Genomic DNA, 27,742 nt, shown 5'->3' on the forward strand with positions numbered 1-27,742 from the left:
TGATTAAGAATTAAAATGGCGCTGTTAAAAACAATAAATGTGGAGTCACGTGCATTCCCCTATCAATACGATACTGGCTGGTCTGGCTAGTTCGGTTAACTATACTATAAACATTATTTATCCTTTTTAGACAGTAACTTTCTTCTAATATTTCTGAAGACTTTTAACTGGTTGAAGTGGAAAGCAGTACCCCATTCAACTAAAAAGAAGGGAGCGTATCTGCTAGCTAAGTGTAATGAGTAGGCAAAAGCACCTTCGTAGATGTTAAAACCAATGCCCCATATGCTTGAAATCTTTCTTACTATTCTATTGGCGTATTTTTCAGGAGAAAGGGTGGTATACTTGTTTCTGGACATGTTTCTCAGGGACCACATACTGTCATATAATCCGTCTACATTGAAACGCGAATCAGACGCATTTCTGTTCAAATCAATTGTGTCAAGAAGACTGGTGTCAACCCCACCAGTGATGACACTGTGGACAGAGACACCAAAGGGTTTCATTTCACCGTGTAATACCATAGCATACATGTCAATGGCAGCTTTTGTAGCACAATAAGGACCAGCCCAGGAAAGTGGAATTCTTGCAGCCACGGAACTGGTGAAAACGATGGTTCCCTTTGCGGCAATAACGTAGTCAATCATGTACTTGGTCATGGTAATATGGCCAATTGTGTTGACGTTGAATATTTTCACTAATTCTTCGTCGGGCATTTCTACAGCGGGCCCACCGAAAGAAATTCCGGCATTGTTGTACAAGATATCAAGTCTTCCACCGGTCTGCTCTCCAACCAATTTTGCAGCTTTTTTGACGTCGTCGATATTAGTTATATCACACCCGAATGCAACAACCCCATATTCTTCGGTCAAGGGCTTCATTTCAAACAAGACCGATTCGGGTGCACATCCAAATACCTTGTATCCCTTTTTAGAGAACGCAATTGCTAACTGGTATCCAATACCAGATGAAGCACCAGTGATTAATGCATATTTTTGTTGTGGCATATTTTGAAATAATAGTATCTGATACTTTTTACTAACATGATATTTAAGTCTTGAAACGGTAATATCATAAATATATATAGTAAATAGATAGACGAGAGCCATGCAGTTGCTTTTATCTTGTGATTGAAAAGTGAGCGTGAATTTCTATTGTCTATATGAAATATTTCACTATATACAAAATTGAGGTACTATCTAGGTAACTTTATTGATACCAAGAAGCGGCCCATGATTCTGTCGTTGGTGTATCTTACTCTATTATTAATATTATCGGTATCGAGTTCGGCTTCTGAAGTTGGAGGTGGTGGTTTATAGTCGGGGTTTTTAATTTGACTTCTATGGACGATAACTTCGTTGTAACCGTATATATCGGGTACACCTAGATCAATACCTCCGGGTAAAATACTCGAGGGGGCTGGAGTTCTAAAAGTCTTAGGTGCATCCGATAAATCTGGTAGAACTGGACCCCCTCTACCCATATGTAAGGCACTTCTTCTAGACGAAGTACCTCTTCCACTGGTTAAACCACTTCCTGAAGTAGCTGAAGCGTCGGTTAGATCATTAAGATTATGTCTTCTCTTACGACGAGAATCGCGTTCAATTTCTTTATCAAGTCTTTCCAATTCAAGTTGTGTTAGTTTAACCAATGACGGAGTAAAATCAGGAACCGTAGCCGGATTCCGGAGGATGGAGAAGAAATCGTCCACCATGGAATCGAATCCTGCAGTATTATCATGTGACAGTAATCTCAAGGACGGAAGCACATGAGATCTTATCTCGTCTTCGTATACAGGCGACCCGTCAAAGCTGTATCCCACCAAGAATAACGACTTGTGGAATAACTGTGTTTGTTCTCTGATGGTGTGAGCGATTGCAGTGGTGAATTCACCCGGCAAATTCATTTCATCACACATGATTCTGGCAAAATCTTCAGGGTCGCTTTCTCCAAAATTGAGAATATCCCATTCGAATTGATCCACCAACTGTGTATTATTTATCGTAACGTCAATCTTAATTGGAACCCTCAACTCTCCCATAACCTTATCAGGTTTTCTGTGGAAGTCTCTGATTTGCTCTCTGATCGAGGCCAATATGGTCTGTGCATGATGTGGTGGGATAAATTTATAATCTTCTATAAGTAATGCTACAAAATTCTCTAACGGTAATACATCCTCATTTAGGTCCCACAAGAATGTGTCACGCAATTTGAACTTATCTCTTTCCTGATCAAACTCTAGCCTTATTGGAACTAATTGCTGTGTTTCGCTAGGTCTTAATCTTTTCAATACCCGATCGTTTATCTCTCTTTCAGTGAACATAACATCAGGAACCGCAGAGTATCGCTTATTATGGTGTGGCAACAAAAGTCTCGTGGCAGTATTGGTAATTCCATTTCCATAGCCTTGGTATCCTTCACCCCAAATACTATTGTTAAATTGTCCCTTACTTGACAACGTGATTGCATTCATACGTAACTGTTTAATCTCGCTATATGTCTTGATATCTTTTACCAACATGTCAAGCATTTTTTTGCTATCCCCTACTTGTTCCATTTTTTTCTTCAAGAAATCAGAATCCTTTCCAATTATGGATTCATACACTTTTAAATCAGTGGGTATATCTTTTCCTTCGTTCTTCAATTTCTCTGACCATTCATGAGTAGACGATAATTCCTTTAGTGGTATTTTATTGATTAATTCGTTCGGTGCTTGTGACGAAGCACCTCTGTCGCCTGTTGGATCGCCTTGCGCTGTTGATCCTATCATCTGTTGTGCTATTACATGAGGAGAAACAGAAGCAGGGCCCATTCCGCTGCTTGGTGAAATTCCAGACCTGCCCTGCTGTTGCATCATCTGCTGCGGTATGTGACTCGGTATCTGTTGTGGTATCGACATCCCTTGCACCTGTGGAGTAGGTATAGTCATGGATGGTTGGCGTGGAGGTATTGCAATATTTCCTTGCATGCCAGGCGCTTGTTGTGTTTGTTGCGTCTGTTGGTTCATGAGAGGTGTCTGCTGGTTAAACTGTTGCGATGGATGAACATTCTGCGAGTTCATGAATGTTGACGTAGGTGTCTGGCCTTGCATTTGTGCTTGTTCTTGTTGGTTCATCATTTGCTGTCGTTGCATATAGTTTTTCATGAGTGTCTGAAACTGGGGTTGGTTTCTCAACTGTTGTAATTGTTGAGGCGTCAAGTTCGCAAGTTGTGGTGGTAAAGCAGGAAACGCATTGCGCTGCGCTTGTTGTTGTGGGTTAGGTTGCTGCTGCTGACCTCCCTTATTCTGCTGATGGTTGAAATTCATCGTCACTACTGCAACTTACTGTATTAAAACTACTTGAACTTGTTTATGAATAAGTTTTATTCAAATATAAATATCAAGCGCACGACTAACCATAATTCTTTATGTCCTAGAATTATGTTCCATATGTTTCAATAAACAAATATATGTATTACTAATATACAAACTACTTAGAAGAATTCATGAAATCAAATATGGAACCCATATTAACGTAACGACGACCACATTCACTTAAATATTTCTGTACCACATTCTGGCATGAAGAAAATAATTCTCTATTTTGTTCAGCCAATGCATCTACTTGACCCGAAGCTAAGGGCTGTGGTGCCTTGACATCGTAAATAGGTCTGAGTTGGTTTTTCTTTGCCTTATCAACATCGAATAATGAGTGGAGGTATAATAATTGGTTGTATAAAGCTTTATCACTGTATTTGTATCTCATTACACCTTTGCAGCCATGAGCCTTACCAGAAGTACCGATACAACGTCTACCATAAACGGAGATTTGTCTCGTTGTAATACCACAGGCAGAGTCGTCGCATACTAACCAGCCAGCATAGTACAATGAGATATGGTTTCTTAAGGTGTATTCCACCTGAGCCGTGATTCTTAGCACCGGGAAAGTATAATCACATTTTGAGCAGCAAATACCATTGAAGGTGACTTTGTAGTCGTCCGAGGCCATAATTCCACCAAATCTAAACTTAGAACCACATTTGCATTCTAATACCAAGTAACTGGATTGTCTAAATCTCTCGCTGTCACTAATATTGGATTCTAAAGGAAGAATTTCGCCGTTGGTGGCATCGCTATTCTTAACTCTTAATACATACTTTTTGGTATCAATACCTAAAGAACTGGCAATTCTCATCATATCAACACCCTCAATTCTGTCGACCAATCTCTCCACGGGTGCAAAAATTTGCTTCTCCAAGTAGAAATCGGCGTCTGGCTTTAAATTGGCTTGTTTATTCAAGACCTCTTGAATTGCCCTAGCTCTTTCTGCTGGAGGTGCTTTATCATCTTCTGAAGCAGGTGCAGTAATGATATATGTTATGACGCTTCCTGCTTTGATCACTTTCCCCAGTGCTCTTAGTCTCAATGCAACTTGTACTGGTGGCATTGTTTTCCCATTAGGATAACTGTTTGGATCCTTGGATAACCTAGTATTTATTTTAAATTTATCAACTTGAATTTCATTATCCTTAATCTTTCTAGTCATATCCTCCAAATATTCGTAGACATCACTTAATGCCTGTTCTGGATCAGCGTCCGACAATATTTTCTCCAATACGAAAGTAGACATATCTTTGGATAACTGACAGTATTCACGACGTCTCATATCAAGACCTTTAACTTCCAATTTTACAATTTCCTGGCCAGTCTTTCTATCAATACTAGTAGTCATCGCAGCATACTTCTTTTTAGCATGTAACAATAATCTTTTAAAAACATTATCAATGTCAATTTCTAATAACTTATATCTTTCATTAACCTGAATCTTGAATTCTTCACCGATCTTAATGGCCTCCTTGAAATCATCTACGCCAGTATCGATCATGACAGAATCGGTATCACCATAGACAACTCTCAACCCGATAGATTCCGCTAATTGTCTTGTATCCATTAAGATTTCTCTACCTTTATTCGTAACCAACATAGCCAAAGGTTTGGCATAGAATCTTGAATTAACATACCCTAAACACCCGTACATCGAATTGGCCGTTAATTTCAATGCCTGCTGTTTGATATCATATTGAGCCCTTTCTATTGCAGTATTCTTAGGATCTTTTAATAACTTTTTGACTTCACGACGACGAGAAACTAAAGCATTTAATAACCGTGGTAATACACCTTGCGCCGCTTCTCTATCTGGAATATCAGGCAAGTCACCTTCATCAATCTTTGCAGCATTGTAATTATCTCTATTCACTGTTGTAAAACAAATGTTATATTCTTGAATAATACTTGGATACAAAGAATTGAAGTCCATTACCAAAATATAGTTTTTATGTAATCCTTTTTCTGGTTCAAAAACTAAACCACCTTGATACTTTGGTTTTTTATTAGACGTAGCCGTAGTAGCGTCTTCTTCGTTGGATTCTAATTTGGCTTGTTGCTGATGGTTTGTATTTTTATGGTATTTATCTTCTTTGTCAGGCACAATGTAATTATTCCTCTTAAATTCATGTAACAAAATGAATTCGTTTCTACCAGCCCTTGTACCACTCAAAGTATGAGACCAAGCATTACCAGCCAAATTTGTTAATTGCTTCGATAATGATAATATTTGAATAGAAAATGCAACTTCTGCTGTTATTCTAACATTGGACGCATTTTCTTTCAATGCCATCAATAAGAAACTTGCATCTTCAGCATATCTTGGATTATGGAAATTAATTTCTAGGGGGATCTGCTTTTTATGACAAACAACATCATACATTTCATTTAAATCCCAAGATTGACATTTAGGAGTCAACGATTGACCCATCTCGTTGGCAATGTCACATAATAATCTTCCTTGGAAAATTTCACGAATTTGTAAATTATTATTAAAACCACTATTGTTACGACCAAATCTGTCCGGCCATGCTTTTCTATTACGACGACCAAATGTAGACCAAGTGGTTACTTTCAAATCATACATTCTGTGGACCAACACATCTAATGAAATATTCTCTAATCTGTGACCAATAAACACATCTGGATCTAGATTTTTGACTAAAGCTGCCAAACAGTTTAACAATGCCTTTTCGTTAGGAAATGTCCTTAGAGGTAACCCTTGTTTCTGAGCCAATTGTGCGAGTCCTGGAGGTACAGCCACTGCTCCTATAGGCCTAACCAATACTACAAGGTCGTCAGGTTTAATATTTTCATCAATCGGTGAGTCTTGTGGTAATTCACGGTATGTTGCAATGGATACAGAGGCAACTTCTTGTTTGTTCTGTTTTGTATTCATAATTGTCTGGACAGAAATTGAAGTTACCGTTAAATTAGGTGGGGCCAACTTTAGATCAACAATAGGTCTAACAAAACTAGGAGAACTCACTGCAACTTCAACTTGGCAGTGTGATGTATTCTGTATTTCTGTAAAATTACCATTACTAATTTCCAACCAACAAGGGCCCATGATATTCTGTTGCAGGACTAATGCTTCGAATATATTAGCATTCGTCCCGAAGACATGACTGAATGTCTCTCCCTCCAAATTAGATGGAATTATTAAAGACCTATTTCTAGGCGTCTTGTATGGTAACAAAACTTTCAAGTATTCGCCTTCCTTTGGAATGCCAGGAAGCTCGAATGCGTATTTCATAGTCTCTGGCTTAGCCTTGATGCTTTCAAGGCCATATTTTTCCAATAACAATGGTGTAACTTCTTCGTGCACATCTAATGCCGAAACCTCATCTTCTGTATCTTCTTCATCATTACTTATTCTATGTTTTCTAGGCAAGAAATACAACTCTCTACATAATCCATTAACTTTAACAACACCAGACACTAGATTGCCATCTCGAGTCTGAATCTTACCGAAAAGAAGCAAGGAGTTATCCACTTCACAGTAATCGAGCCAAAACATCTTGAAAGATTCATTTCCAGCTTCGCCTGAATCTTGTAGGATTTTTGATTCGTCAAGCTTTTCTGTATGACTGACCAAAGAGTGAGCTGTTGGTCTGGATGGTGATGGTGATGGGACGTTAGAAGCCTTCACGGCCGAAAAGTTTGCGGCTTTATGTTTATTAGCAGCTGCAGCCCGTGGCCTTCTAGTAACGATAACTTCATCTTCTGAATCATCGTCAATTTCTTCGTCATCTTCATCTTGGACATCGCCATTTATATTTTCAGGGGTATCCTCTTTCTTTACTTGAGGGTCGACATTTTCCTTCTCCATTCCATTCACATTAATCTCTTCTTTAAGGTTAGTTGATTCCCTTTTAATAGGTGATGATGGTTGCTCGCTGGCATCGATGTCCATCGAATAATCGTCATGGCTGCTCAACTCGTCTATTCTTTTTGGTTTATCCCTCTTTGACATAGTAGAGAAGCTGAACGCATTCTGCTTCGATTTCTTTTTATTTGCAGTTTTTCTTTGTACTCCAAACGAGTTAGAAGTAGTCGTTGACTTTTTGTTACCGTTCTTGACTTCCAGGAAATCTTCAAGAATATCATCGATATTGGCGTCGATCTTTTTTGGGGCCGTCACTTTGCTGGACGTAAACCCACCACTTTTAAAGAAGTTATTGATCTCCGACGTTTTCGCCACCTTTACGGGTTTCTTCTGGTTCTTTTTTCTCTTTTTCCCGGTTCCTTCTTCTTCCTCATCGGAGTAATATTTAGGTCTCGTGCTGTCATCCCATTCGTCCACACCGTTGTCAACATATCCCTCTCCATTATCATCAACAATGAAATCATCGTTCATCATCTGATTTCTTTTGCGTTCTCTATATGTTTCTTCGTCAACTTCATCATATATTCCTTGATCATCTTCTCCATCTGAATACGTTATCAAACTTGACCCTGCTTGTCTAGCTTCCTTGAGTTCTTTCAACTTATCACGTCTACTAGCTCTAGACAGCATTTTGATGATTATGTAGCCGGTTTTATCAATTCAACGAATCAATTCACTTATTCTAAAAATGAAAAACCATATATAATAACATGTTGATAAGTTTAGTTTTACGCGTTCCATGATTTGGTACAAAAATTAACGCGTTAATCAAAAAGACGTGTTTTTGGTTTGGCTGCGAAATCACTACACCTTCAGTAGAAATATAGTATACAATAAGACATATAGGATCACAGAAATACATACTAATAATAGAAATTACATATATAGAAGAAGAAAATAAAAGAAATAAGAATTTTTAATTGTGCTAAAGGCACTTGCGACTAGGCGTTATCATACATAGTTCTTGAAATTAAGCCCTTCGAAATTCTTTCAAAAATCACTTCACCAAACTTTTCTAACAAAGCCTTATCATGAAGAATATCCTTCAACACGTTAAAGATAAAGTGAGACTCTTTCAAGGCATCAAGAAGTTCTTTAAGAGTTACAGCGTGAGATTTTAAAATTTTGGTTAAAAATGTTGCGGCAGGAGCACTCAAATCGGGATTGGTCAATAAGTTTTGGATGATAGAAACACCCAATCCGGAGTCCTTCAAAGAGGCAAATAATTCGTTCAATAACTGGCTTTCTCTCTTATCAATAGATGTTTCTTCAAACACAGCTGCAGTTTCGAGTTCAGTAGTATCGATAGAACGCTTGCTGAAAATGTCGATACCATTCTGCTTCAAGAGTTCTTTACCGATTCTTAATAATCCAGGCAAGATTTCTGGATCATCTAAAGCCAAGAGTAAAATTTGGTTGACTAAGCCCGATTTCTGCAAGGCGATTAATAAATCGGCCAAATTGATGAGACCCGACTTCAAGATGAATATAGTGGCATCGGCAGTAAGGTCTAATAATTCAGGACTAAGTAAAACGAAGTCAATAACAACGTTTGCAAGTCCTGAGTCTTTCAAAGCCATTAAAATCTTATCTAAAATGGGAAGCTTAGATCTTGCAATAAGCTCGTGCGCTTCCCGGACCAATATATCTTCACGCTTAGTATATCCTGGAACCTTATGTGCTGCATTATATTGATTTAAGCTGGATACTAACGAATGAATTGCAGCCGTCTCTTTTGGAGCGATTGCAGCCGTCACTTTTGGAGCAATTGGCAGAGGCAGAGACTGGTTTTTTGGGCCGACTGTAGCAGGTGCAGCTGAAGTTAAAGCGACGTAAGTTAAGATAATAGCAGCAGCTGGTCTAGTGAGTTTCATTTCAAATTAATTGTTTTTGGAATATTATTAACCAGAGAACAATTGTAGTTGTTTGTTCGCCTTTTATACTTCTTTCACAACCGTTATACCGTTTGACCTGCATTGCCAATAATCTGCTTTGGGTTATCACTTCCCTTTTCATTTAATGGTACTCCTAACCTTGCAGTTTTGGAAGGTAGTCTCACTGATTTGGAACGTCTGACACTCAAATTGAAGAGGTCATAATTCGTAAATTTTGCTAATGTGTTCATATGGAGCAATTTTTACGCTTTCAATACTCTCGCATAAAATATTCCTACAAGCTTCCTAAAAGATATATTAGTCATATCAGTCCTTCTATACATACAACTACACCGCTGCATGATTTCCGTATAATGCAAGTATATCTCTAATATATCTTTAATAGAAATTACTATTACATGATTTCGGTTATTTTTCCTGATTATATCAAAAATATTATAAAATTGTCGTTTTAAGTAATTATTATATCATGCTAATTTAAAAAAACCAATAAAAAATTCTAATCCCCAATTTCACTTCTGTATTAGGATCCTTACAGTGACTTTTAGTTAGGGAAGGCGTTAAAGATTTAAGTCCCATATTTTTTTTAAATGTGGCCTCATTTGGGTGCAACATCATGAAATCAATACTTGTCTTCCGCATTTGCAGCTTTATATGCTTTGCGTACATTTAAGACTGTATATTTCAGTTCCAAGTAGCCATTAGCCAGTTAATATACGCAATAATACATATCTTTTGCTAGTGTACATAAAGTATTTGAAGTTTTCACTATGCTAAAGTCACCTATGTCAAATTTTGTGTCGCAAATAACGAAAATGCGACACTAGATTGATTACTTGCTGAGTTTTAGAGCTGGTTCTGATAAACATCTTATACTTATAAGCATTAGATTGACTAAACAGCATGTCTTTTGCTAATTTCGATATAGAATCACAAAGATCAGTTTCTAAAGGAAACAATGAACATATAGAGAGACACCAAAGCCAATCACAAAATGAATTAGATACAATTATCGATAAAGCTTCTGACCAGCTCCAGTTGTTTAGCAATTTAATTTCCCAGTTTGATGCCAAGAAGAAATTAATAGGCTCTAAGAGAGATTACATGCAACTTAGAGACAATGCTAATGCTTTAATATCAAAGATATCTGATATGGATTCGGCGATTCAGATATTGATCGAGAATTTGTCACACTTAATTAACAAAAAGCTGGGACATAAGAGGCAGGGTACGAATGATGACCAGGAAGGTTCAAGTTCCAAGTTAGAGATTACACAGAAACAAATGGTTATAAAGGAGAGACTAGTAAGTGAATTCAATGAGTTACATAAACAATTCCAAAGGTCAGCAAGGCAATACACTGAGAAAACAAGAGCATATCCAGTGAAGGATGATATACCGAGACAAGAAACATCAGATGAACGAACTCCATTAATGCATAGTGACCATCGGGAAACTGGACAGCAAGTGGCCGTGCAAGAACCATCACAGGACCAAATAGATGAGACCGAGTTGCAATACCATCTTATGTTGACGGAGGAAAGAAATCAAAATATCAACCAAATAAATGAAGGAATTTTAGAAATAAATTCTATCTTCAAAGATTTAGGAGAATTGGTGAACCAACAGGGAGAACAGTTAGACACAGTGGAGGATAACATATTGCAGTTATCTGGTAACACTCAGCAAGCAGAAAGAGAGTTAATGAAGGCGCATGAATATCAAAAGAAAAAGAGTAAATGGAGCTGTATATTACTTTTTGCTCTATGTATATTTGTCCTAGTAATAGTTTTAGCTGTTCTTAGCTGATGCTAATATTGAACATTATGCCTGGTAAATATAAAACACCACATTAAGAAACAGAGCAAAATCTTAGTAACCGTTCCTTTAAAGAATTGAAATATAAAATTCATCGTAAATCATACATGTTAGCAACATTATTTCCTTAATCTAAACTAATCATATCAATTTCTTCGTCTGAAGAGTCCGACATATCAGATACGTCCGGAGTCGTAGCATAGTCCCGGTCACTATCCATATCGTCAGGTGTATCGTTACCAGTAGACTCCCCATTTTCACTATATGCATAGCCTGAGGCAAATGCACTATCTTCGTGGCTTTCAGCAAAGTGCATGTTCATTTCTTGTGCCTTCTCTAATCTTTGCTTACAAAAATCAGCTCCTTTTTGCAAAACATATTCGGCCCCTCTCAAGACGTTTTCTTTGTTATTGACAACTGCTAGTGTCGCACCTGCTAGTGCACCTGCAGTGACTGCAATTTTGATTGACATAGGTACTGGCGTTCGGTTAGTATTCTCCTTAAAAATAACAAGGGTGCAAACTTGCTATCGGAGGTTTTAAAGCCTTAGGAGCGATGCAAACCACCATCATAACATTCTATATAGTAGTATACCAAAGATAGTTACATACCAATAAACGGCATTATTAAAAGTTGCTATATTTATCGATTGAAGTATAGAATAATAGTATATTTGTTTTATGAATATTTTAGATCATTTTTATCAGTTTATTACGAAGGCACAAATATATTGTACCAAAACTGAAATTTAAAGATGATGAAAGATGACGACTACGCAGATGACATAGAAATGATAACAATACTACAAATCATACAGTGATAAGGAAAATTCCATATGGGGACAATCTTCTGTACCCCTATTAATAAATTGATTCATTGTCTTATGGGCTTCTGTTCGTCTGCGAAATGGAGATTGAGTCATAATCAGTTATATCTACAATATATTCCAATAGGACATAGTTGAAATTTTCCGTTGAATAATATTGCTAGTCTGATTAGATACATATACAGTGATCCGTGTAATATGAGTTCTCCTACAATTATTACTCGACCTTTGAGCATGTCAGAGAACTTTTTGAGGTCAAGATCCTCCACTGGATTCTACAATAATTTCCAGGTTACAGCTACTTATTCCCATGATTTGACAGCGGATTTAACTTTGCTTTACAGGGCATTAAGAAAAACAATCCTTGATTATCACATTTTGATATGTTATATTGTCAAGAACAAGTCAATCGGTCGCTGTGTCTACACCCCTATTTCTCAAGCCCGGTTGAAAGATTTGTTGATATTTAGGGACTCGTCCTATATTGATGGCAATGCTATTAACGAAAAGTTTATGAAGGAGGTCAATGACGTCGTGTTTGAGCTACATGAAGATTCGCCATTGTTCAAATTGATTATTGTTGGGAAACATGATCTTAGTGTTGTCTTCGAGCACACTATAGCTGATGGAGTGGTTGGAAATTACTTCCACGAGATATTACTTCAGAATCTAGCATATGTAGACGATCCTTTGAATACTAGTGATTATGAAGCCAATTATGGATTACACGAGGCTTCAGTTCTTGATATCAATGAAAATTCTGTAATATTTGATTATGAAAAAGATAAGGCTCTTATAAAAAATAACTTGCCTCCGCCAATTGACGACTTTCTTGCTGACCCAGATTTGGACTACAGTGATAATGACCCATTATACTTTGATAAGGTTGTTCCCGAGAAATTCCCTAAAAAATGGCCAGGAAAGTTTCCAGCTACTAGACATTTTAAGGTGAGTTTTAAGCTAATCAATTTCACGCCTTCGGAGACAAAAAAGATATTAGCCGCTTGTAAACGTGAAAAGGTTACACTCACATCATATATAGAAGTTATTACAGTGTTGAGTTTGCAGCCTATTTTCGGGGATGATCATTATACCACTCATAAGGTCGCGTTAACTTTAAGAAGACATTATGATCCGAAGATAGCAAGCGATGAATATAAGCTGCTTTTGAGTGATAAGTCCTACAAAATTCTTGGAGCACTGGCAAATAACGGGATCTCCGAGAACTTACCTCCTGTGCACGAATTTTCATGGGACTTAGCTAGCAGAATTAATGCAAACTTGTTGAAAACGACTCAAAATAAAAAGATTTTGAACTCTTTAAATCCATTCAAACAAATGGCCGATGGACTCGACCACAACCTTCAATTTTTTGAATCCCAATTGGGAAAGCCAAAAAATGATGCCTTGAAAATTTCCAACTTGGGGTTAATAAAATTCCCAGTTTATGAAATATCAGGAAAACAGCCTTGGACTATAAGAAATATGATCTTTTCTCAATCCTTATCTCCACCAGCATCAGAGTTTATGCTAAACGTCGTTTCTACATCAGAAAATGGCTTGAACTTTGTCTTATCTTATGATGATAGGTTTAATGATGCTCAATTTAATAACTTTGATCTCAAATTGAGACAGAACATGTTGAAATACTGTGACGACAGCTATCGTACACGTCTATAGCCTATTCGCTGCAATTCTTAATAAACTAGTTGTATTTGCAATTAAATGGTTATCCTCTGTAGTTGTTTATGTGTCACGTGAAAAATATAATAATGAATAAACTGTCCGTATTAAGTACTATCAATTTTCTATCAACTGTAATAACCAAATTAAGATTAAGCATATACGTAAAGCAGGTATAAAGTGTAAACAAAACATTGTTTCAATGCTGTCTGATAGGTATAGCGATTCCGGCAGTGAGGTGTTGAGGAATAGAGAAACAGGTGAATGGATAAATCAGCAGAATGTACGAGAGGTGAAGAGATTTGATGAATTCACAACGATAGATTGGGTAGAAGATGAACTTTGTGAACATTGGAAAAGGTTATCCAAGAATAGAAGCATTAATAGTAGGGCTACATCATTTAAAGATAAACTTATCTCAGCAACGCAGAATTGGTTTGTGCTAGGATTTATGGGTATAGTGATAGGATTGATCGCAGGGTGCTTGAATATCATAACGGCCTGGCTAACGAGCATACGAATGGGTCATTGTTCGGGTAATTTCTATTTGAATGAGACATTTTGTTGCTGGGATCAGGACGAAGATAAGTGTACTAATTGGGTCAGTTGGTCTCAGATCGGATTTTTCAACTATATCATTTATGTAATAATATCGGTTCTGCTAGCGTATTCAGCAGCGATCTTAGTCAAAAAATATGCTCCAAGTGCAGCCGGTTCAGGGATATCGGAAATCAAGTGTATTGTTTCGGGTTTCGTCATGAAAGGCTTTTTAGGGTGGTGGACATTACTAATTAAGAGTGTAGGCTTACCACTAGCGATAGCTTCCGGTCTAAGTGTTGGTAAAGAAGGACCTAGTGTACACTATGCCGTATGTGTGGGTAATTCAATTGCAAAATTGTTTGGAAAATATAGAAAAAGTGCTACTAAAGCTAGAGAATTTTTAACGGCCACATCAGCAGCAGGCGTGGCAGTTGCGTTTGGTTCACCAATGGGTGGAGTGTTGTTTTCGATTGAAGATATTTCAACGGTATTTCAACTTTCTACGATTTGGAAGTCGTACTTCTGTTCTTTGATTGCAGTCACCACATTGGCTGCCTTAAATCCGTTCAGAACAGGTCAATTAGTAATGTTTGAAGTAACGTATAATACTAATTGGCATTATTTTGAAATACCGTTTTACATTATTTTAGGTATTTTTGGAGGAGTCTATGGTATTGTTGTATCAAAGTTCAACCTTCGAGTTGTTGCTTTTCGTAAAAAGTACTTATCCAATATGGCGGTGAGAGAGGTAATAATACTTTCTTCCCTAACTGCTTGCTTTTGTTATTTTAATGAATTCTTAAGATTAGACATGACAGAAACTATGCAAATACTATTCAATGAATGTGATGCTGGCTCAGAACATGCAATTTGCAACCCAAATTCCAAGAAGGTATCAATATTTATGTCATTAATATTTGCTACTGTCGCCAGAATGGTCCTAACTATATTTACTTATGGCTGCAAGGTTCCAGCGGGTATATTTGTTCCATCAATGGCAACTGGGGCTACGTTTGGACGGGCACTTGGCATGATAGTGGAAAAGATACAACAGAGTAACAAGGAATCATCAATATTTTCAACGTGTCCTGCTAATGGGGATAAATGCATTATTCCTGGAACGTATGCTTTCTTGGGTGCAGCAGCAGCATTGAGTGGTATAACTCATTTGACAGTAACAGTTGTAATCATCATGTTTGAGTTAACTGGCGCGTTGCGTTACATTATTCCAACAATGATAGTTGTCGCCATCACCAAAAGTATCAATGATAAATATGGTAAGGGTGGAATAGCGGAACAAATGATAAAGTTCAATGGATTGCCATTAATCGAATCGAAGGAGGAGTATAGATTTAACACAACAGTGAAAAGTGCTATGTCAAATATCACTGTTGCTTTTCCAAGTGATGAATCGGAAAGTATCTCATTGAATCAGTTAAAGAAGTTATTGACAAAAACGACCTATAGTGGGTTCCCAATTATTCAATCCACAGCTCATCCTCGGGTTATTGGATATATTACGCGAGCTGACATAAAATACAATCTTGAGAATACCGTAAGTGTCGGTGACAGTGTTAAATGCAATTTTAATTCTGAACAAAGTCAGGATTCAGAAGATCACATAGAATTTGGCGCCGTTGTTAATAGACACCCATTTACAGTCAATGTCACTACTACCTTAGAGTATGTCTTGGATGTCTTTGTGAAATTAGGACCCGGATTTATATTGGTGGAACAAGAAGGGTTACTTGTTGGAATAATCACGAGAAAGGACATTCTCAGATATGAATATAGTGTACATGCAATGCATTCCAATAAAGATTTGGAGTCTGCTCATGCCGCATTTGATGAAAGGGTTTGGCATCTCATGAACTATTTTGCAACTGCGCTCAAGAAAAATATAGGTAAACTACTTCATAACGACGAATATCGATATATACATTAGTAATTAAACGTTTTTATTAGATGCTATATGCCACAATAGATGTACCGGATTATTCATCCTTCCACTTACCATGTTCTTTATAATCTGCGTATAAAGTTCTATAATATGTTTTTCCAGGAATATCTAGCGAGGAACTAACAAGTCGCAATTCAGTTTGAGAAAGAACGTTAAAAATACTAAATATACCACCCATTAATTCATCATTAACTTCACTTTTGAAATTGTTCTTCAATGCAATATTAATATAGTTTAACAAAAGTATTGGTAAATGCTTTCTGAGTGATCTTTTGATCAATGCGGATGTAGAGTTCAATGAAGATTGCACCATTTCCTTTGATGATGTATTTGATGGTTCACATAAATTGCTTAACAAACGGGAATATGCACCTGTAGCCTTTGTAGATGATGATAAGTAATTATTTTCAGATTTGAGATTTTTGATCGAAAGAGGTGCCAACAAAGAAACGCATGCGTTAATTATAATATGATGACGAGATGATAACTTGAACCTATGGAAAAGCAAAATATTTGACATAACATGGGTTAATTGAATATATATATCAACAACATGTTCCAATTTGGCGAATTCAGGTTCACTTAAAGAGTACGAAACTCTTGTTATTAAAGATATCGTAGTTTCCAACGCATATTGGTTGAAGCACCAGGTCATGCCACTTAAGCTTGTTTTCAAAGTCGACAATATGGAAACTATAGAGTTATGTCCAGATAACGAAATCAACTTGTATTGTGTCAAAAACACTGATAACGTCTTAATAAATAAAGTGGTACAATCCGCCTGATATTCTCTGTTTAAAGATTTGATCAACGAGTTGGTGATTCTTACCAACGAAGACATGTATCTGGGATCCTCTTCAGTATTGACTGAATGCAATACAAATTCATAGAACATTTTAAAATCATCTTCATTTGCAGAAATTTTGTCAAGATATGACATCAAAGCCATTGTCATCTCATCAATATCAGCCCCGAATTTCACGTCTAACGAGATAAATAAACTTGAAATGAAGACCGCATCATTAAACGAAGGCCCTGATACGTTCGTTAATAATTTGAATAATATTACTCTAACTTTATTAATTTGATCATTATGGGCCGAGGGCAATTTCTGTCCGATCATCTTAATTAAGGAACGGATATCGTGTGCTTCCTCACTATCATCACTTGATGTTAAGTATAGCGAGTTTAACAACCAACAGACAATTTCGTAGTTTATATTCTTCTTGCTTTCAATTATCTTATGTAAAAGTTCTTTTGTGGTCTTTACAAAAAGGTTAATTAATGCTTTTATCATTCCCTCAAGGTTATTGTCAGTATTCTTATGCTTTGTATTAGTCAAAATAATGACTAATGCTGCTTGAAATTCTGACGGTAGCTCCAAAATATTCTTTGTTTTAAAACCTTTGAAGAAATCATTCAAATACTGAATCGATTCCAAGATATAGGTTTTGTTTGTTTCCACGCTGTACTGGCTTAAATTTTGGTTCCAGATAGATTGTAGGATTTCATTAGATAATTGTAATGAAGTTTGTACCGATGTTTCCATTAATTTTAATGATAACTTGAAATCCAATTCAATTGATGATTTAAAAGAGGGTTGAATTAATAAATGCCTTAAGGCAACCCTGGAAGACACATTAACGTCATTATCTTGGGAGCAACTAAATGATCCAAATATCGCGTCGATTAACTTTTTCTTGGAATACTTATCAAAGCATTGAACTGGGATAACCGATATCAAGTTGATAAAACCAACTGAGCCGTCATTTATTCCGTTAGCAAAGTTTTCAATTAATATAATTAGTAAAGCATCAACCATGTTCCTCTGTTCAAAAAAAACGTCACCATTATTTTCAAAGTAGTTCAAAAGATATGATCCAAAATCTAATTGATTCAAATATAACCTCATGATTTCAAGAGTTTGTGATTTCGAAAAGAATTTGTCAATTAGTACCAACCATCTATTAAATAAAGTCATAAGCACATAACGAATCTTATCTGATTTCAAGGTCTTCAAATATTTAACGAAGTCTTTATTATATTGGTTAAACGATCCATCATTTCCTGTAATTTCGATAAGACGAAATATGGTATAATAATAATATTCTGAGGAACAGACAGGTGAATTGGAAACATAGGAGATAAACTTCGGGTTGTTTTCCAATACCTCTTCATTATACAAACACAAAATATAGAATCTAATTTCCCAGAAGCTACTTGTCGGTTCAGTGAATAGTTTACTTTGACTAAGTAGGAGCTTCTTGACAGATTCAACTTTATTTAATGGGCAAATCAACAAACCTTTAATAATGGAATTTGTCAAAGGTAAGGCATCACTCTGTCCAAATGAAAACGATAACAATATGTTCAACTGATTCGTGGACAAGTTATTGATTTTGCTTGAGATGATATCAATGAATTCACTAGATCTCCAAATTGAAGCTTTACGAATTATATTAATCCAAATATTTTGAAAAAACTCAACAAACTCCCTTGCTTTAATGTAGGCCTCTGCTACGCTTTTACCAATATCTAATATAGTTTTACTGTTCACACTACTTGGTATATTTGAGAGAACCTCTTCGGCATTATTCATTGCCAATTCGATATCCAAATTGAATAAATGGATGACCAAACTCCAGTTTATGTTATTTTTAGAATTAGATTTAACTTCTTTATCATAGATCGACGAGAAAAATTCAGTTGATAATGATTTATTGACACTTGATAATATTTCTAACAATGTTTCAGACATTTGATTGAACTTTTTAGTGTTGATTATAGAGAGGAAAACCTCTTCACATAGTTTCATATCTTTGCTTGATAAGTTGTTTATAACCAAAACGAACAAATACTTGAGTGATTCGAACGAAATATCATTAGCATATTTAGATAAAAGCAATTCGATGTTTCCCTTCAAGCCACCAATTGAATCCTTATTAAATATCACTTTGCATATTATGTTCTGAATTATAGTTTTAGACTGAGATAAGTTAGATTTTTCTTCTTCGCTTTTGATAAAATGTAATGCTGGTGGAATAAATTCTCCGAAGAATTTGGTTACACTCTTCTTACTATACTTATAGTTAACGTTGAGTTGAGGTATTTGATAAAGTTTGTAGATTACATCGGTCCAGTCGTTGATAATTTCGTCACTGAAATTGATTTCGTTGTATAAATGATTTAAAGACGTAACGTAGGATGCAAGTAAGTTAATCGACGAATTGTCATCAATTTCAATGTAAAAATCGTTCATGACTATATTAGTTGTTTGCATCACATTTTCCAATAGCTTGACGTCTGCTTTTTGATTAGAGTTTTTTAATATGTTTGTAAGTAAATCAACGAATTTTAGCTTTTTCATCGATCTATTCCTAGATATTTTATCATTATCTAAGCCTATCCATACTTTTCTGAATAAGATCCAGCATTGGGTATCGTATTTCCAGTTCTTAAAGTGGTTGTTATCGTTGAATCTATCGCATAACAAATCGAAGATGAAAATGTGTTTGTTAGGCAAGTGGACGTTTATAGTGTCATCTAGAATTTGATTTGCAGTTAATACAATCTTGTCCAACGAGCCACCTTTCGCTCTTAGAAAACGTGTTACGCCTTCTGCTGTATTCAATGTATCCATGACCACTTGGAGATGTCTGGTCGAGTGGTATGCAAAGGAAAAAGCGTTGCAATTTTACTGTAGCTCGCTCATCTTACAAAATGATTTTTTAAAAAATTCGATGGCATCAAGCGTGAGGGCCAATACGGTTGTGCATCATGATTTCCAAAGACAACCAAGCTGATACGTACAACACAATATGCTCCTTCACCCTAATCTACTACTCTACACCATAAATACTTCTACAGGTTAATAGTCCAAACTAACGCCAAGTCGAATACATTATTTAATAACTAATACAGTTCTAATCTAGATTAACAAAGTTTCAATCTTATCCTTGATACCGTAGATTTGGTTCTTCATAGCAGAAGCTTCGTTGGTAGTGACAGATGCAGCAATGACTGGTCTGGAAACACCACAAGCTCTACCTAATGCAGTCTTCGATGGGACAAAAACGTATGGAACGTTCTTATCTTCACACAATAATGGCAAGTGTAACAAGATTTCAATTGGTTCGGTATCAGCAGCCATGATGATGAATTCAGAAATACCTCTGTTCAAGGTCTTGGTAGCTTCGTTAGCACCTTTCTTCAATTGTCTCAAGTTTTGAGATTGTTGGACAACATCCAAGATTTGTTGTGTTAATGCAGAATCAGCTAAAGGAAAAGCCTTTGGGTTTGGAGCAGACATGTTCTTTCGATATATAGTTTATAGGGTTCCTTGCGATAGCTCACCAGAAGATTATTGAATATCAAAGGTATTTAATATATATATTTATCAGAATTTTTCACTAATTAGTACCTCATCTCATAAAATCTTGCCATTACCCGCCTCACAAAAATTCAGTCTCAAGTTTACCCTAGCATACGAGTTAGTGATATACCGGACAAAATCGTAGCTGAACAACCGCCAAATGTTCAATACAAGGAAATTCATCATCCCTTTAATCAAGAAGTCAACTATTTGAAGTATTGATAACCAATTAAACAGTTGAATCAATTAAGAAGACCTCATAATAATTATCCGTAATGTCTGATTTATGGTATGTATTTCGAAAATAGCCTGAGGAGTGTCAATTAGATTGTAATCGAGGAACATGGCGAATGCTACGAAGTTAGCAAATCGGGGAGATAAGAAGCATTATTAGTTGATTGACAAATCGTGGTAGATGACAGAGAAGCTAAATGGGCGAAGAAAGCTGAAATATAGAAATAAGAATAATTAAGGTACTAACCGAGTTCTAGTCCTGTTTACGCTCCTTTCTTTGGATCCATGGGTTGTGCTGCAGCCATTGTGTTCACCTGTTTTGGTGCCTCTTACGGTACTGCTAAGTCAGGAGTTGGTATTTGTGCCACCTGTGTGTTGAGACCAGATTTATTGGTTAAAAACATTGTTCCAGTTATTATGGCGGGTATTATTGCCATTTATGGGTTGGTTGTGTCAGTGTTAGTTACCGACTCATTGAAGCAAAAACAAGCCTTATACACCGGTTTCATTCAATTAGGAGCTGGTTTGTCAGTCGGATTATCTGGATTGGCAGCTGGTTTCGCCATTGGAATTGTTGGTGATGCCGGTGTCAGAGGTACTGCGCAACAACCAAGATTATTCGTTGGTATGATTTTAATTTTGATTTTCGCCGAAGTCTTAGGTTTATACGGTTTGATTGTCGCTTTATTGTTGAACTCTAGAGCTACTCAAGATGTCACTTGTTAAAGGAAACCTCAAAAACAAAAACAACTTTTGTCGTTCATTTCTTTTAATTTTTTTATTACATCGAACAATCTCTGTCTTTTTGTACTCTAGAAGCTTACCAATTCTTTTGTATAGTTGATATCAATTGACTAGAATTAGCATAAAATGATATTTATTGCTACCTTTACCGCGTATTTGATTTCTTAGTTATCTTATAGACAAGTAAGGAATTATGATGGGCTAAGCACTTGCACACCATGTTTATTTTGTTTCCTTTACCTTTTTATAGTTTAAGAGTAAGGACGTTTTCATAACAATCTGTAAATGTTTATTTGAGATATATATATTACATGTGGTCTACGTATACCTTACCAATTTTAGCAACCACTTCGTTTCTTAATAGTTTTATTAAAGACTTGAGATCTTTGGGCAAGGTATTGCCACTTTTTTGCAAGATATTTCTCCAGTCGTAGCTCTCGGTTGTATTTTCGATATTGCTGATCGAATATTTATATAAGCTTTCGCCCTCTGTGTATTCATCATCATTAGCTTGAAATTCAAATGTATCAATCAATTCAATGATTACAATTAAGTCCGGCAATTGGAACTTCATACCCGAGTCGATTAAGAAAGGGATAATCTGACATAATAATAGTGGGTAAAATTTTTTAGGTAAGTGATTAAATCTTATTAAATGCACTAATTTGGATAAATTATCCATAGCAGTGGTACTGCGTGATTGCTCCAACGATTTGAAAAATTCCACTAAAACAGCGTATGGTGAAAGACATTGCCTTATGACAGGATGTATTTCAAAGCCAGTATCAACTTTATGACATATAATATTATTTATTAACTCATCCTTAATCGGTCTATTATTCACCAAACTATCTTGAAAGACGATATCCCAGATAATATGATGAACTTGCTTCATACCCTCATTTGACTCATTAGTCATCGAATCTGGATCATAGCAATTAACAAACATATTTAGAGACTCATAAAGATAGCCATCCTTCAATGATTTGTTTCCGTAAACCTGGTACAACTTTCGAGCAGTGTGAATTAAGTTCAATTTGGCACATATTGTCAAAGTCCATTCTAAGTCATCATTAGTTTTGCATTCATAATGCGGTAAGAACTCTGATATTGTATTACGATTGTTGACGGATGATTGTGAGGAACTAGAAATATCGTTATTAGATAGCAACCCAATCCCAACGGGTACTAAATAATGTGAGTTTAAGCATTGGTATGCATGTGTAGTCAATAAGTATTCTGAAATAGTTTTCCTGTTAATTAATTCTTGTAAATCCTTAGAGTTTATGGCGGAATAATAATTGTTCAATAATCCTTTAAGCTCAAGCAATCTTGCAACATATGCAGCAGTAGCGGAGTCGATTGTGTCAACAGATACCAACATTTTTAAGAATTTTTCTTCTAAAATATTAACAAAGCATTGCTCACTTATTATACTTAAAACATCACTATCTTCAATCAAAGCAGGAGGCTTCTCACTAATTGCAACATTAAAGTAATCTTTAAATAATTTATCATCATCTCTAACTTGATATAAAGACAATGCCGTATATATTTCATACCATTTATCGCAATGTATAGCAATTGTTTTAGGTAAGCCAGTAAGTATGCATAATAAATCATAAATTTGATTAAGGATGATTAAATCTTTTGAGTCAGTTATGTTGGCTTTAAATTTCAGAAACAAATCTCTAAACTCACAACAGGATAGTTTCCACTCATGAAATTGATGTTTCATGGACATACTAGTATAGTTTTTTAATAACATTGAGAAGTCTTGTATAACTGAGAACAACTCTGGAGCATTTTCCTCTAACTCTTCATATTGTGATTTCTCTATTGCAGCAATTGCTTGAGTGAGTAGACCTCTAGTGATTAGTTGCGATAAGTAAGTATTCCAAAATTGGGGATGAGTATAAGGCTTAGGGGAGTTTACCATAACAGACTCCACCAATTCTTTATCAGGTTTATAATCAAATCTATTAATCCACTTAGCTATCGATTCTGGCTTCATTCTAGTATCAGAACAAAAGTAATTAGCATGAAGACAGTCTAGTATACTCAATAAATAATAAAATTGTTCTGTTGTCTCGTCATCAACGCCAATGCTTTCTATATCGTGTATGTATTGAGTTAAGTTTTCAACAATTTTAGTAAATGCTTCATCGATTTTATGCATTCTTTGCGCTTTCCTGGCACTATTTCCAAATTTTGCAGAAGTGCTAATCAATCCAATAGGATCCTCGTCATCTTCTAAATCAATTCGGGTAATATCATCATTTGTAAATCCTTCAATTATTTTGAACAATGAGTTTATATATTTAGTATACGACTTTGAAACATCATTTTGGGTCAAACTGTCCTTATATTGTCCTGAATCAAATTGAAACTCAATAACATCATCTGACTTTAACCAATCTTGCAATCTTATATAGTCTTGTTTTGAAGGTTTATCTTTCAATGGTTCTGATGCGGAACTATCGCTGAACGATTCTGTTTCTGAAGATGCTGAGTCATCTGGAATTTCCAACATCTCAATGTCATCAAACTTCTGACTCAAAGTCGATGGTTCTTGATCACCCATGATGAATTATTGTACGGTTAGGCTTATGCTATTTTATTCTATTTAGTATTCAATAATATGTAAATTTTCTAGAAAACGACAAAAACAAAAAAGTCGTGTAGTTGACAAATAAGAACTACTAAATGCAGCATTCATAGTAAGCTACTCTCGTAGACCAATCTTTGTAGGAGCCTTTTGTTCTTATAACAGACTTTTAGACTTGTCTTCATGTCGTTCAACAATTCTTCATCTGTTTTGTTTCGTTGACCAGAATTGTTAAGCTGATGGTCGCGCTTAAGCCATTTTCTTATTATTGCCAAATCAAACATACCGAAAGCATCTTTTCTTATATAATTTCCAGATTCATTCTTAGATAAGGTTCTCCAATCTTTTGTTGAGAGCCAATTACTATAATTGAGCGCCTTTGTTGTTTTATTTGTCAAAGTTAGAGTTTTCAGATACGAAATCAACTCTGCTTGGCATTTTACTAAGATTTTTTCGATGTCTTCTCTTGATTCTTGAACAACTTTGCTCACACAATATAACCCACCATTAACCGTACCAATAACAGCAGTTGTATGCAAAAGAGGTTTGATTTCATTAACTTTATCGAATTTCAACGCAAAATTTTGTTTTTGGGCGGAATGATCGATGACCTTAATAATATTAATCTGTTCTCCGATATTGAATGCAAACGTTTGATCTGCTTCATTGTTATCGGGATTTATTTGAAGGGAAGACAAATTACCCAAGGAGTCACCAAAGATGACCTCAGTCTGGTCTTCAATATTTTTGACAGCATCAAAACTTGAGAGAAAATATGGATCAAAGCTGCATCGTATTTTCAGCATAGAGAGCTTGATGTGAGCTTCATTGGTTTCACTTTCATGGTCATCATCAGTAGGATAATTAAGCTCTCCAATATATAAACCCTTCATTATATCACCCATTATAATATATTTATCAGTTGAAATAGCACCAAGTGCATATATAGGCAATTGAACAATCGAACCTGTAAGTAACTGCCAGACTAAATTACTCCTATCTGGGTCATAAATCAAGTCTACTATGAAAGTGATGTTGCCTCCAACAATAAACTTGAGTTTATCACAATCAATGAGTCGTACAGTCTGTGATATTAATTCAGAACCATCAGATAAACCAAGTATATCTATCAGCGAAAGCCTCTTTATCTTATTCTTTTTAATATGGAATATCAGGAGTATCTCATTCTTATTGGGGCTATTACTTAGAATAACGAATGAATGTTTTGGAATCATCAGCTCCATACCGCTTGGAACCATGCATATGTCAACTATATCCCAAGAGGAATTATTTGCAAAGTCGAAAATGTCAACAACATTCATTGAAGAATCGTCAATTAGCTTCAAATATGAGTATTTTTGGTATTCACCATTGATTGAGTTTATTTTATTTTCAAAGCAAATTAGTATTGACAAATTCGAATGGGGAATGTGTAACGATTTGGTATTTGATAAATTTGAATACATTATAGTATCGTTTGCATATTTGCTAGAATCTTTCTTTAACGAATACAAAGTTACCTTGTTTATACTCGTAGACACGAGGAGTTCTTCTTCATTTAAAAAAATTATATTATTAATATTATTGACCTCAGCAATTGGAACAAGTTTGTAGAAATTTGTTTCGTCAATAAATAATCCGAATATCTGGTTTGTATCAGCCATAAGAATATTGTTATTTTTGCTCTTGAAAAATCTATAAGGTAACCCAGATGCACACTGTGATATAACTGTTTGTTTGTTATTTACTTCAGTATTCAAATCAAAATAGACTTGACCAACTGATCCATTTCCAGACAGGAAAAGAAGCCATATAGATGAAGATACGACGTTATCTTCTAATAAGATAGCGCAAGAAGAAATCCCATTAGTCGAATCAAATACGGCTTCTTGAAGAAGGATTTTGGCCTTGGGCAAATCCTCCGAAATCATATGTAGCTCATAAGACCCATCATCGAAAGCCGCTAATAACAAGAATCTGTTGTCGCAAATATGAACCAAATCAATTTCAGTTACTTGTTTGAATTCGGACGCTAAGTTAAACCTTTTAATAATATGTGTCCCCTTTTGCATGTAAATTTCATTTTTGGACGTCAAATATACAAATGTACCACTTTCCATAATTTTGCAATAAAATATCCTTTCGTTTGTCACCGCCTGATTATTTATGTAGCATCCCTGCTCAGTCGCAGATATCCTATCACCATCTATTATTCTCTGGTTTAATACTAGCTCAGGAACGCCACACTGAAAATCACCAAGTTTCCTGAAAGCTGAATTAGACCCCTTCGCTTCAAGTAGATATTCTCCATTAATCTTCCCATTCATATCCTTAGTGGCAATATGATAAGTTTTATTCTGCACGTTAAGTAACAATATTTGGCTGGTATCTAAGGCTGTACCAAACTGCTTGATACAAGTTAATTCAAAAATATTATTATGAACTTTTCTAAATTCACCACTATCATAACCACCACCACATGTCAAAAGAGTCCGTTGCATACCGGTAAATTTAGTATCGATATTTAATAAAGGTGGAGACGAGGGAATAAATTGAGAGACATTAATGAATGGCTTTTGTTGAAGTATCTCGAATAATATTGATTGAGATAACTTGGAGGAGGCAAAAAATATATTCTTATCGATATGATGAACGTCACTAGCAACAGTAGTCATCCCTAGCTCAATAAGGCTGATGGAACTGATAACTTCCGCTCTTTTTCCATTAAATTTGGAATCAAAATAAATAATATACGACATTCCAGTATTGGTTACAACCAAAATCCTATTGTCATCTATAATAGTATAATTGGTAAAGCTACTAGTCATTAGTTCCGAATAACTACTAGAGTCTAATTTCTTGACGACCAATTGCTGTTCCCCATTACGTGAAAGGAAAATACTGTCACCTTCGTTTTTAAGTTGCAAGTTTACCATTGGATTAGCAAAATAAAAAATATGAAGCGAAGTCAATACTAAAAGCCCTCCCGTTTTTGGCGCTATAATACATGTAGGAGGTTCATCAAATTCTTCGAATTGAATAAGAAGCAGAAGCTTGCCTTCCTCTGGGGATATGCGATAGTATCTTAACGAATAATTATACTGAAAATCTCGATAAAGCACCGCTAGTGTATCCTCAAATTTATTTGTATTCTGTAAAATCACCATTTGGTGAACTACAATATTCCCAATAGCCGTAGTATTTGCATTCCACGCATCATTGCGCGGGACATTCTTTTTACCACGCTTATTCGTAGTATCCACTAGTAACGTATCAAATTTGGTATCCTTATTGAGAACCAATAGCTGAATCATTCCTTGGAAACAATGCACTATAAAATACCCCGATTCTTCAGTAAATTTGGACATCATAATGGGCTCTACATCAAGCAATTGCTGCTGACCACTTCCATTAAGAACCGCTCCATTAATACGAACAAAATTCTCCGTTTCCTGATTATATCCGATATAGAATAATGCATTTGACTCAGTAAGAACCATAAGCCATTCATTCTTCAATTGTGGCGGCTGGAACGGAATTACAGCCAGCAATGGTTCGTCTATAGTTAATACATCTTTTAATTCAAGACATGGCTCTTCTGATTCCGTATGTACAACATAAAACTCCAATTGATTAACCTTATTCACAACTAGCGATGCCTTTTGCTTGGTAAAAATATTAGCGTATACAGAGCGATTGATGCAGTTGGGAGGCCTTATTTCCGACAACAAATAGTTCATTCTATATCAAATAGAGAAACCGTATGTACAACTGCCTAGTGTTCCATTCTAATATCCAGTTAAAGATGATAT

The 27,742-nt window shown here is 35.7% G+C and overlaps 14 protein-coding genes across 14 annotated transcripts; 4 read left to right on the top strand and 10 right to left on the bottom strand. All coding sequences in view use genetic code 12, as the record gives it.

Annotated features, from left to right (window-relative positions):
* Positions 1-113: 113 nt before the first annotated feature.
* Positions 114-1,004, bottom strand: DEHA2F11396g (DEHA2F11396p; the record flags this gene model as incomplete). Its single annotated transcript, XM_460860.1, has 1 exon — positions 114-1,004. The coding sequence occupies one exon, from the start codon at positions 1,002-1,004 to the stop codon at positions 114-116; it is 891 nt and encodes a 296-aa protein (XP_460860.2).
* A 188-nt stretch (positions 1,005-1,192) lies between these two features.
* Positions 1,193-3,304, bottom strand: DEHA2F11418g (DEHA2F11418p; the record flags this gene model as incomplete). Its single annotated transcript, XM_460861.2, has 1 exon — positions 1,193-3,304. The coding sequence occupies one exon, from the start codon at positions 3,302-3,304 to the stop codon at positions 1,193-1,195; it is 2,112 nt and encodes a 703-aa protein (XP_460861.2).
* Positions 3,305-3,467: 163 nt separating this feature from the next.
* Positions 3,468-7,880, bottom strand: DEHA2F11440g (DEHA2F11440p; the record flags this gene model as incomplete). The annotated part of the gene is made up of 1 exon (XM_460862.1): positions 3,468-7,880. The coding sequence occupies one exon, from the start codon at positions 7,878-7,880 to the stop codon at positions 3,468-3,470; it is 4,413 nt and encodes a 1,470-aa protein (XP_460862.2).
* Positions 7,881-8,191: 311 nt separating this feature from the next.
* On the bottom strand, positions 8,192-9,124 carry DEHA2F11462g (DEHA2F11462p; the record flags this gene model as incomplete). The annotated part of the gene is made up of 1 exon (XM_460863.1): positions 8,192-9,124. The coding sequence occupies one exon, from the start codon at positions 9,122-9,124 to the stop codon at positions 8,192-8,194; it is 933 nt and encodes a 310-aa protein (XP_460863.2).
* Positions 9,125-9,207: 83 nt separating this feature from the next.
* DEHA2F11484g (DEHA2F11484p) lies at positions 9,208-9,375 on the bottom strand (the record flags this gene model as incomplete). Its single annotated transcript, XM_460864.1, has 1 exon — positions 9,208-9,375. The coding sequence occupies one exon, from the start codon at positions 9,373-9,375 to the stop codon at positions 9,208-9,210; it is 168 nt and encodes a 55-aa protein (XP_460864.1).
* A 673-nt stretch (positions 9,376-10,048) lies between these two features.
* On the top strand, positions 10,049-10,954 carry DEHA2F11506g (DEHA2F11506p; the record flags this gene model as incomplete). The annotated part of the gene is made up of 1 exon (XM_460865.1): positions 10,049-10,954. One exon carries the CDS (start codon positions 10,049-10,051, stop codon positions 10,952-10,954), a length of 906 nt encoding a protein of 301 aa, XP_460865.2.
* A 136-nt stretch (positions 10,955-11,090) lies between these two features.
* DEHA2F11528g (DEHA2F11528p) lies at positions 11,091-11,587 on the bottom strand (the record flags this gene model as incomplete). Its single annotated transcript, XM_002770751.1, has 2 exons — positions 11,091-11,440; positions 11,575-11,587. The coding sequence occupies 2 exons, from the start codon at positions 11,585-11,587 to the stop codon at positions 11,091-11,093; spliced, it is 363 nt and encodes a 120-aa protein (XP_002770797.1).
* A 400-nt stretch (positions 11,588-11,987) lies between these two features.
* On the top strand, positions 11,988-13,469 carry DEHA2F11550g (DEHA2F11550p; the record flags this gene model as incomplete). The annotated part of the gene is made up of 1 exon (XM_002770752.1): positions 11,988-13,469. One exon carries the CDS (start codon positions 11,988-11,990, stop codon positions 13,467-13,469), a length of 1,482 nt encoding a protein of 493 aa, XP_002770798.1.
* A 205-nt stretch (positions 13,470-13,674) lies between these two features.
* Positions 13,675-15,957, top strand: DEHA2F11572g (DEHA2F11572p; the record flags this gene model as incomplete). Its single annotated transcript, XM_460866.1, has 1 exon — positions 13,675-15,957. One exon carries the CDS (start codon positions 13,675-13,677, stop codon positions 15,955-15,957), a length of 2,283 nt encoding a protein of 760 aa, XP_460866.2.
* Positions 15,958-16,006: 49 nt separating this feature from the next.
* Positions 16,007-19,612, bottom strand: DEHA2F11594g (DEHA2F11594p; the record flags this gene model as incomplete). The annotated part of the gene is made up of 1 exon (XM_002770753.1): positions 16,007-19,612. The coding sequence occupies one exon, from the start codon at positions 19,610-19,612 to the stop codon at positions 16,007-16,009; it is 3,606 nt and encodes a 1,201-aa protein (XP_002770799.1).
* A 288-nt stretch (positions 19,613-19,900) lies between these two features.
* Positions 19,901-20,281, bottom strand: DEHA2F11616g (small nucleolar ribonucleoprotein SNU13; the record flags this gene model as incomplete). The annotated part of the gene is made up of 1 exon (XM_460868.1): positions 19,901-20,281. One exon carries the CDS (start codon positions 20,279-20,281, stop codon positions 19,901-19,903), a length of 381 nt encoding a protein of 126 aa, XP_460868.1.
* A 338-nt stretch (positions 20,282-20,619) lies between these two features.
* Positions 20,620-21,304, top strand: DEHA2F11638g (DEHA2F11638p; the record flags this gene model as incomplete). Its single annotated transcript, XM_460869.1, has 2 exons — positions 20,620-20,633; positions 20,836-21,304. 2 exons carry the CDS (start codon positions 20,620-20,622, stop codon positions 21,302-21,304), a joined length of 483 nt encoding a protein of 160 aa, XP_460869.1.
* A 325-nt stretch (positions 21,305-21,629) lies between these two features.
* DEHA2F11660g (DEHA2F11660p) lies at positions 21,630-23,906 on the bottom strand (the record flags this gene model as incomplete). The annotated part of the gene is made up of 1 exon (XM_460870.1): positions 21,630-23,906. One exon carries the CDS (start codon positions 23,904-23,906, stop codon positions 21,630-21,632), a length of 2,277 nt encoding a protein of 758 aa, XP_460870.2.
* A 131-nt stretch (positions 23,907-24,037) lies between these two features.
* DEHA2F11682g (DEHA2F11682p) lies at positions 24,038-27,670 on the bottom strand (the record flags this gene model as incomplete). Its single annotated transcript, XM_460871.1, has 1 exon — positions 24,038-27,670. One exon carries the CDS (start codon positions 27,668-27,670, stop codon positions 24,038-24,040), a length of 3,633 nt encoding a protein of 1,210 aa, XP_460871.2.
* Between the last annotated feature and the right edge of the window lie 72 nt (positions 27,671-27,742).

This window comes from Debaryomyces hansenii, assembly GCF_000006445.2.
Source record: "Debaryomyces hansenii CBS767 chromosome F complete sequence".
In the NCBI taxonomy this organism is placed as follows: domain Eukaryota; kingdom Fungi; phylum Ascomycota; class Pichiomycetes; order Serinales; family Debaryomycetaceae; genus Debaryomyces; species Debaryomyces hansenii.